The following is a 9,523-nucleotide window of genomic DNA, read 5'->3' as shown; positions in this document are numbered from 1 at the left end:
CCATACCTGTTCCCAGGTTTTTCGCAGTACTCTGTGATTTCTGCATTTCACTTGACTTGAAAGTGAGATCTTCCTGCATGATTTTCAGCTCTTGGTTTGTTACAGAAGATATCTGCTTCATGCGATTTACATTCTGTGTGATTAAAGAAGAGTAGTGGAAGATGAGACACCCCAAATGCACTGCTACAACTGGTGGCTTAACAATGAGAATGGTTGGTGTTTTTCCATACTACTGAAGTCAGCTATAGCAAATCCCCTTAGGAAAAACATTTTAGCTGTTTGGAGTTCATTTATAAAAAGGAGAATGTTGTAGTTTTACAGACCATTGTATTGCCTCACCTATAATTGGGGAAACAGGGCCAAGGTGAATAAAAGGTGAGAGGCCGATGCAATTTGGGGAAGTTCAAGTGAGGATAGTCTTTGCTCCCAGTAAATGTTTTCTCTCCACATGCTATGGAATACCTTGCTTTCCAAAGCCAGGACAACTCAACTCCAAATTGTGAATGTGACAATCAGATCCTGGTTTTATAAGCAGGAGCCAGCAGTGTAAATTAAGTTGTTTACACTGTAGCATGCAGTATTTAAAAAGTGAAAATGCTTGTTCCTCCATGAAGCAGCCTTGAGTGACAAAAGCTGAACCCATGAAAGTTGCACATAAAAGCCATGACATTTTCTTGAAAAAAAATAGGCAACAGAACAATGAACATATCCAAATGAGAACCAAGCTTAGTTAATGTAGCCAAAGGTGTAATAATATTGAAATAATAGTTTTATCGACTTAAATTGTCTGATTTGGGTGTGTGTGTGGGATTTGATACACTAGGCAAAATAAGAACATATGAGGTTATATAAACAGGGAATGATTCTAGGTGCAGTTTGTACTGTACTTTAAGCTAGAAAGAGCATAAGTAACTACGTCTGCCTAGTTTTAGTGCCATATGTGATGGAAGTAAACTATGAAATGTTTTGCTTCTTTTCGTGGCCATAAAAGGTTTATTAGTGCAATTAAAGACTGAGGTGTCGGCAGAAGAAACAAGGGTGGTTCTGTTTGTGAAGGAGGGTGGAGTTTGCAGGAAGAAAAAGATGCAATAATGGCTCTCCCTAAATTGTGATTAAAAACAAAGAACAAAACAGGAGCCAGCCTTGGGAACCAAACCCCTCTTCATTCTGAAGCAGATCCCCCCCCCATGCTATACCAAGTTAATGGACGTGCTGGTATCAATGTTAACCAAAGTTGTGGTTAAGCAGGATTCTCTTAACTAGGATTCGAAACAATGATTTCTAATGGGTTTCAGAGTCTGAAATAAGACAGAAGGGAAAGATTGAAATGAGGTTAGGGAGCATACATTTCCAAAGCTAACTATTCATTTGTTAACAGCAGTTAACAGGAAGTCTGTGTTATCTTTGCACTGGCCCCAAGAATAAGAGGGGTCAGGAAGGTAGTATGCTACAGTCTCTCTCGCTCTCTGTCCCCTCTCACATGTTAATACCATACTTGTAAACTTTTTATATGTCAAGCAACCCCTGTAAGCTTCAACTTGATATGCTTTCTGGAGAATAAAAGCAACTAATTAAATTATCACCAAACAATTTGATTATTTGGAAAGTACTAATAATTGTGATTGGTATCTCTTCATCTTTATTCTAAAGTAAGGAATAAATCTGTATTCCTATGAAAAAAGGATTAAAAATGTTATCCTAGCCACATTTACGTAGCAGAAAAATCCTAGTGAATTCTACACAAATAAAATGAAAAACACCATCAGACTCCACACACCAACCCAAAATTTTTTACTTGTTGATCCTCTTTTCCTTTGAAAACAGGATTACCTGTGAGGAAGATTATGCTTTTCCTTTGGTATCATTGCAAAGATGGTAAACAGTAAGTGATTTAATGCTCTTGGATTGACATGATGTACTTTTTGGGTAAGTGTTCCCAGTGAAATGCCTAAAATAAGTTAGTTATTTGTTATTTTCTTTGGTTCTAGTTTGCTTTCATTTGGATTTGTTTACATAAAAATCAATAAAAGTAAAATGAAAATCACAGCAGAGTCAACGGAACTTACTTCCAAGCTTATGATTGGAGCCAAAGCCACTCACCCTGCTTGAATGCTCTAAAATTGCCACAATACTGGCCTCTATCTGTGTTTTCCGTTCTAGTTCCTGGTTCTTTGCCTCTTCAAAAGATTCAAGAAAGTCTAAAGATTGAAAAACAAGATAAGGGAGGCTGCTGCTTATAAAAGGAAAAGCAGAAAAGTCTTGAAATGTGACTTATAGCTATAAGGATTCTGAATTTAAAAGCAATTAATATATATACATAAACATCTTAAAGCAATTTAAATGGAACTTTACCAAGAAATTTTATCTGTAAGGAATATCTAGAATGTGAGCTGGTTTTTGCAGCCTTTTATTCACCTTTTAATATCGATGTGGTGATCAACCAATGACAGGACAGTCAAAGCTCACATGAAGAGCCACATAAAAAGCTGCCCTCTGATTCTCTACTATGCATCAGAAAATGTTTTACACTTGCAAAGAAGTACCCTCGTGGGACATCAATGCTGCCAGCCTGGACCTCCTCCAACCTTGTCACTGCCCTGGCTCCAGTGAGCTGGAACAGTGCTGATGCTGGGAGGACAATGCTGTGCCCTGGGGGGAACTGCAGTGGTCCCAATGCCACAAGGTCAGTGCTGCTGCTCTGCCCATCCCCCTCTTGTGCCACTGCTGAAGCGCTCCATTAGAGCCCTGCAGAACTCTAAGACTACGCCATTAACATGATGCATAGTTTACTTCCGGTGCATATAGGGTATGTCACCCTTGCAGGAGCAAAACTTTCCAATGTGGAGAAGGCGGCTGTGTGGGTACAGTGGACATTTGTCCAAAGAGGGAAGCTCTGACTCAGGAGTTGGGAAGGTCTGCCTCGCCTGGGCCAGTTCACTCCAGCAGAGATCCCTCTGTGGGTTAGATTGCGCCCACAATTTCTGGCGTCTGCGCAGATGCAATTTCCTGCATTGCGGAAGCGAGTCCCCGCGCCAGTTTAGCGCAAGTGGAAGGCTTGGTTCGGGGGCGGCTCAGGGGCCGGTTAAACAACCCTCGTAGGCCGCTTGTGGCCCATGGGCCTTAGGTTGCTGACCCCTGCTCTGACTCATGCATGCATGGCAGCTCCAAATCTACATCAGAATTCCTTCATGCTGAAGGCAGCTTTTAAGTCATCTGAGCACTGTAAAGGTGCGCAAAACGCCTTCCTTATCTAGTTCTCCTCTGAGGATAGTCTCCTGACAAAAGCAAAATCTACAGATGCATCCTTATACAAAAGCAGCTTAAGAAGGCCATATGGAACTTAAAAACTGCTGTTATTTGATCTTCACAATCTTTTTCATGTGTCTACACAGCATTTTCCGACACACCCAGACCTATTTTATTTTCAATTTCCCACAATTAATTGTGCTCTTAAAAACATTGAATGCAGCCTACAAACCAAGAGGAATGTCTTGACTGAGAATTTGAAGGCCTGAAATAGCAATCAATTATTGCTCTATACCAGGCATGGCCAAACTTGGCCCTCCAGCTGTTTTTGGACTACAGTTCCCATCATCCCTGACTACTGGTCCGGTTAGCTAGGGATGATGGGAGTTGTAGTCCCAAAACAGCTAGAGGCGAGTTTGGCCATGCCTGCTCTATACACTGCTGCAGTGGCTATGTGGGGAAATGTCTTTGGCTAAGGTTGCTAAATTAAGAACAGCAATCATGCCAGGTGACCAAAAGCTATTAACGCAAATGATATGTGCATTAAGAGATGCCTTCATTTTGACAATGCAAGTCAACATACATTTGAATCTACTTACTGTCCATGCTTTCTTCTCTTTTCTTCAACTCCTTGTATTTCAGATTCTTCTCACCTACAAAAATGCCATTTTAAAATTAAACAGTTATTAAGACTGCGATCTTCTCATTTACTTGGAGATAAACCCTACTGAACTCGGAGGAACTCACAGCACAAACTGTCTCTGTTTCATTTTCCATTTCTCCCTTTTACTACAACCTCTTATATCACAACCCAAGAGGCTTTAGGGAGGCACAGGGGCTGCAGTGAGTAGCCAGTATGGGAAATACCCTTTGTGCAAGCATCTTTCAACTAGTACCGCATGCGATCCATTCCTACACCTTTTGTTCTTTGACCTGTTTCAATGAATCTTGTTCATTTAAGAGCTGACCAAAATCCATGTATGGAAATCTGATTTAAAGCAAATATTCAGTGCTTGAGATAGAGGGGGTACTTTGTATACTTTGTTTGTATTTTAATAGGGTTAATTCAGTCTTTAAAATATATAAAAATTATGCCAGTGGATGTCTTGTGTTTCATAAGCAAAAAATGTGAAAGGATAAGCTAAATATAGATACATTTAGAGTCAAGAATTCCAACATCTTCTTTCCTCCCCAATAGTATTGTATCGACATCCCTTCAGCTTTCCTTCATATCTAACATATACAAATTATAAACATATGCAACTGGCCCCAAGGGACCATGATTTTCCTTGAACTTCCTTGCAGCTGTGAGCCTGTTCCTGGCTGACTCTCCCTTTCATGATACAGGAAAACTTACCAGAAGTGCCCTGAAAAAGTCTAGCCCACTTTTCAGAGGACCATGAATATATATATTCCTGGACTCATTTTAAAAAATCTAGAGAATATTTCTACTTCTTTGTTTTATTACTCTTGACACAAGAAACAAAACAGACTCGTGTAAAAGCAGAGAGTGCTGTTTTCACTAAGCTACCACCAAAGCAATCTATTTCTTACCGTCTATAGTCATCCAAATGATACAAGAAAATAATGCAAAAGCAATATGCAAAGAAAAAAGGATAAAAGCAGAATGAAGAAATTGTTACTATTATTTGAAAACGGAGAGACCAAAACAAGCAGTGATGGGAGTACCTAGTTTGCAATCAAGAAAGAACAATACTATTTAAGTTCCTTAACAGAGTAGTGATTAGTAGGAACTAGCAATAAGACCCTTTGGATATATTCAGGCTAAATTAACAATCGTCTACATCTCAAATATTTTTTCTCATGATCTTATATGTGATACTAGGGCTCAATAATATATACGTACTCAGAGAAGCATATACAGTGGTGCCTCGCAAGACGAAATTAATTCGTTCCGCAAGTTGCTTCGTCTTGCGATTTTTTCGTCTTGCGGAGCGCGGATTCCCTGGGTATTAACAGCTTTAAGAAAAAGGAAGCAAACCCGCAAGACGTTTTCATCTTGCGAAGCAAGCCCATAGGGAAATTCGTCTTGCGAAGCAACTCAAAAAAGGAAAAACCCTTTCGTCTTGCACGTTTTTCGTCTAGCGAGGCATTCGTCTTGCGAGGTACCACTGTATACACATTCTACAAATGGTCCTGTATTATGTCTTCATATTTTGCTGGAAGCTGCCCAGAGTAGATGGGGAAACCCAGCCAGATGGGTGGGGTATCATCATCATCCATAAACCTTGCATTCTGTAGTGAAAACACTAACCCCGTCTATGCCAACAGGATACTGCTGTTCTAGTCTGCTCCCACATGCCCTGCCCCACAGGCTCAGCTGGATTGGCCAAAGTCAAATGACAGTGATGAGGTGGGAGCTGGCCCGGGGATTTTCTAACAGCCAGCAACCTGGTGGCTGCTGCTCCGGTGGTTGCGGAGCCGGTGGCAACAGGCCACAACTGCCACCCACCCCAGTCTGGGTAAGCAGCCATTCTTGGAAAGAATACTATGCAAAATAAGGAAGTATGTGCATACAGTGGTACCTCGGGTTACATACGCTTCAGGTTACAGACTCTGCTAACCCAGAAATAGTGCTTCAGGTTAAGAACTTTGCTTCAGGATGAGAACAGAAATCGGGCTCCAGTGGCACAGCAGCAGCAGGAGGCCCCATTAGCTAAAGTGGTGTTTCAGGTTAAGAACAGTTTCAGGTTAAGTACCCCCGGAACGAATTAAGTACTTAACCCGAGGTACCACTGTACTTGTTCCATTTGCAAAACTGATTTGTATCACAGAACTTGGACTGGACTTAGTAAAGGAACTGGCCTATTCTGGTACAGAGTACACATAACCCTGACTAGGAAAAACTTCATCATGTTATCTTCGCTCACTATTCTCACGCCCTGAGGTCCTTCAAAACAAGAAGAAACCTTCCTGCCAACAGCAGATTTTTGTGCACACGGATCTTCAGTACCCTCAATCCAGAGATCATAAATGAATGGGGAAAATCACAAATTCACTTCTGAATCAGATCTACTACATGGAAGAAAAACTAAACAAGATGGCATCTACATTTTGGAACTCCTTGTCTATTGATATCAGACAGACACCTTCATCATACCATTTTCGACACCTGCTAAAAACATTTTTGTTCAGACAAGCTTACCCAGATACCTGATGTGCTTTTAGTTTATTGCTGGTTTAAATTTTCTGAATGTTTTAACTGCTTTGACTAATATTTTTATTGTTTTGTTCATTTTGATTTCAGGGATTTTTTAAACTATCAAACAGTATATAATTTTTTATGAAATAAAGTTTATTTAGAGCAGACCTATTGAAAATAATAGACCTAACTTATTCATGTCCATTCATTTCAATCGGCCTGTTCTGAGTACAACTTAGTTGAATTCCCTCCTTAATAATGTTTTTTTAAAACCAGGTTAATAGGTCCTGTCTATTTTACCTTGCTGCTCCTCTAAATCCATGTCAAGCTGCCGTATTCCTTCGTTAAGTTGGTTGATTTTTTCTTTTATGTCTGTCAGCCTAAAACCATGCAAAAACTAAATGATGAAAACTGAAAAAGTACAGCATTTAGCAGGCATTTTCTGGAAGGGAAATAGCAAGGTGAGTGAAGTTAACAAATGTAAAATGCCAACATCTTTTAGTTTCTTTCCCTAACATCTCTTAGGTTCTTAGCATTCCAGCACTGATGTATTTAACTTTAAACAGAAACTTGATTATCCCAAAGGAGCGATCTTGCCTTGTTTAACTTAACAAATGGGTCCACCTGCTGGTTAATCAGCGTTATAATAATGACTTGGATTGCAAACCTATACTAATTCACCTACTGGGAGTAAGTCCCACTGAAATCAATGGGGCAGACATATATAGGATTACACTGTTTGCTATAATAGAAGAATGCACAATTGTTTCAGTTGTACTGCTCATTAAAGCCAGGCATCCCCAAACTCGGCCCTCCAGATGTTTTGGGACTACAACTCCCATCATCCCTAGCTAACAGGACCAGTGGTCAGGGATGATGGGAATTGTAGTCCCAAAACATCTGGAGGGCCAAGTTTGGGGATGCCTGATTACAGCCATCTTTAGCCATTGTGAACAAGGGACAGAAAACACATGAAGGGGATGACTATATGAGGTCTACTTCTCTTCTATGCCTGCAGAGGTTTTCTGCATGTTTAAGAACCCTGGAAATCTTCCACCTTGCCTAAGCTCCTTTCTGCCAAAATTCCCTTGGAATGAGGTAAATTGCCACGAGATGAACATGTAGATATGGGGGGAAACGTGGTTGAGTAAATACAGTTTTTGGCTTTACATACTACTTGCTTTTAGCACTTTAGTAACAGTTCAAGTCATCCCAAATAGATCATATCTCAGTTCAAAATACGTTGTAACTAGAAGTGTTTTGCGAGGCATTCAAAAAACACAAGGTCTGTTTCTTTATATAGCCTATAAGCAGCTGCACTATACAAGCTGGTTATATGAGTTGAGCAGCTTTGCAGAAATAGATAAGAGAATTGCATTTATATTCAGAACCAGGGTCTAAAAGAACAATATGGAACAGCACTCACTGTCTCTCCATGCTTGCTATTTCTTGGTTGTCTTCCTTCACCTTTAAAAAAACAACAACATATAATCATTAAATAACAATGGAAAACCCAAGATGGTTGGTCTCTGCAAAAAAAATTCCTTTTTCTTTCTGTATATTCGGATGTAATGTTTAATTTATTATTTTCTCTGGAATTTTAAAAAATGCGATAAAGATTTTTTAAAAAAATTACTCGGTAAGGCTAAAAATGAAGACCACTTAATAATAATAAATGACGTCTGTCAGTTCTGTTTCTAGCATCATTATCAATAGTTGGTGGTTTGGACAGAGGTGCTTACTTGACCTCCCAGTTTTCACTTTTCAACTGCCCTTTGTTTGCAAAATCTCTTCATTTCTGTCTGTTTTAGCACTCTACATACCTGTTTTAGCAATCTCTCTCTCTCCTCCTGTGGAGAGCCCATACTTTTGTCCTCTGCCATCATTTGATTCCGATGTTCCTCAAGGCCATGAAGCTTTTCATACAGTTGCAGAGCCTCCTGTTTAACCTGGGAGTGTGCTATTTCCTGAAGAGATAAACTTCTTTACTAAAGTGATGAAATATTTTGTGAATAAAGTCATGTAAGTGATCTGTTAAGAATTTTTGTACATCAACCAAAAGTGATCATGTGTTGAAACTGCCAGGTAACAATTTATTTATGATTTGTTTATAAAGAAATATATATCCCTGAATACTGTCTGCCAACCCCCACCCCTATAAATACAAACAATAGTATTCAATAAAATGCCCTTTAAAACTTGATAAAAACACAACTATACATCCTGGATAAAACTGAGTAGAGAACTAAAAATCAAGAGCCTACAATCACTGAGTAACAAAGCCCATGGCTTCTATTCAAACATTAATTGATATTCAGTGTCCAGATAAATAAATAGGCTATCATGGGATTTTGGCCATATTTTCTTAATGGTACAGCAAAAACAAAAAACCAACAACTTATGCCAGCTTTTGTTTCTCATTAACAAAATTTTAAACACCCTCAAATTTCAACCATTTTGTAATTGAATAGAAGAATTTAATGTCATACATACAGCATCTAGAGACTGTTCTTTTATATTCACAGCATCCAGTTCTTGCTGTAAGGCACATAATTCCTACAAGAGTAAAATAAGTTAGTATGCAGGTCCTGCTACTGGAATGTTCATTACCTGAAATCTGTTACCTGAACACAATTAGTTATACCCAACCTTTGCTAAATGAAAGACTGGTTCAGATCTCAAAACAGCTGGAGTTTGTCCAGCTCCTTGTGTTTATCTTGGCGGTGACAGCATTTGGGGCAGAAACCATGGAGTGAGGGACAGAGATAGGGCACATCAAGGAGCAGAAAAGATCAGACAAATGAGGGAGCAGGAAGGATCAGACAATTTGGTTTTTCTTTTGTTGGCTGATTGACTGCAGTAGTTTCAGGCAGAAACCAAGGAGGGAGAGTTGTTTAGTCGATGAGACGTGTCCGACTCTTCGTGACCCCATGGACCAGAGCACGCCAGGCACTCCTGTCTTCCACTGCCAGTTTGGTCAAACTGCGAGAGGCAGTGGAAGAGGGAGGGAGAGAGAAAGGACAAACCATGGAACAGAATTGTTCATATAGGAAATACTGGAAATCACCAGCTCATTAAGCGAAAGCTCGCCTAACGAACAATTTGCTAGGAACG

General features: G+C 39.7%; 1 protein-coding gene across 4 annotated transcripts in view; it reads right to left on the bottom strand.

Annotated features, from left to right (window-relative positions):
* The window catches only part of IFT74 (intraflagellar transport 74), a 41,225-nt gene that overhangs the window by 13,831 nt on the left and 17,871 nt on the right, over nt 1-9,523 (bottom strand). For all 4 annotated transcript variants that reach the window (XM_081845095.1, XM_081845096.1, XM_081845098.1 and 1 more), the window contains exons 10-16: nt 8,903-8,965; nt 8,233-8,376; nt 7,836-7,876; nt 6,710-6,789; nt 3,846-3,899; nt 2,101-2,198; nt 7-133 (exon numbers count right to left, since the gene is read on the bottom strand). In XM_081845095.1, coding sequence (XP_081701221.1) covers nt 7-133; nt 2,101-2,198; nt 3,846-3,899; nt 6,710-6,789; nt 7,836-7,876; nt 8,233-8,376; nt 8,903-8,965 — 607 coding nt within the window. The remainder of the gene's footprint in view (nt 1-6; nt 134-2,100; nt 2,199-3,845; nt 3,900-6,709; nt 6,790-7,835; nt 7,877-8,232; nt 8,377-8,902; nt 8,966-9,523) is intronic.

The sequence above is a fragment of the Podarcis erhardii genome (assembly GCF_964252035.2).
Source record: "Podarcis erhardii genome assembly, chromosome: 17".
Lineage (NCBI taxonomy): Eukaryota > Metazoa > Chordata > Lepidosauria > Squamata > Lacertidae > Podarcis > Podarcis erhardii.
Note: the sequence above shows the minus strand (reverse complement) of the source record. Positions and strands in the feature narration are given on the sequence as shown.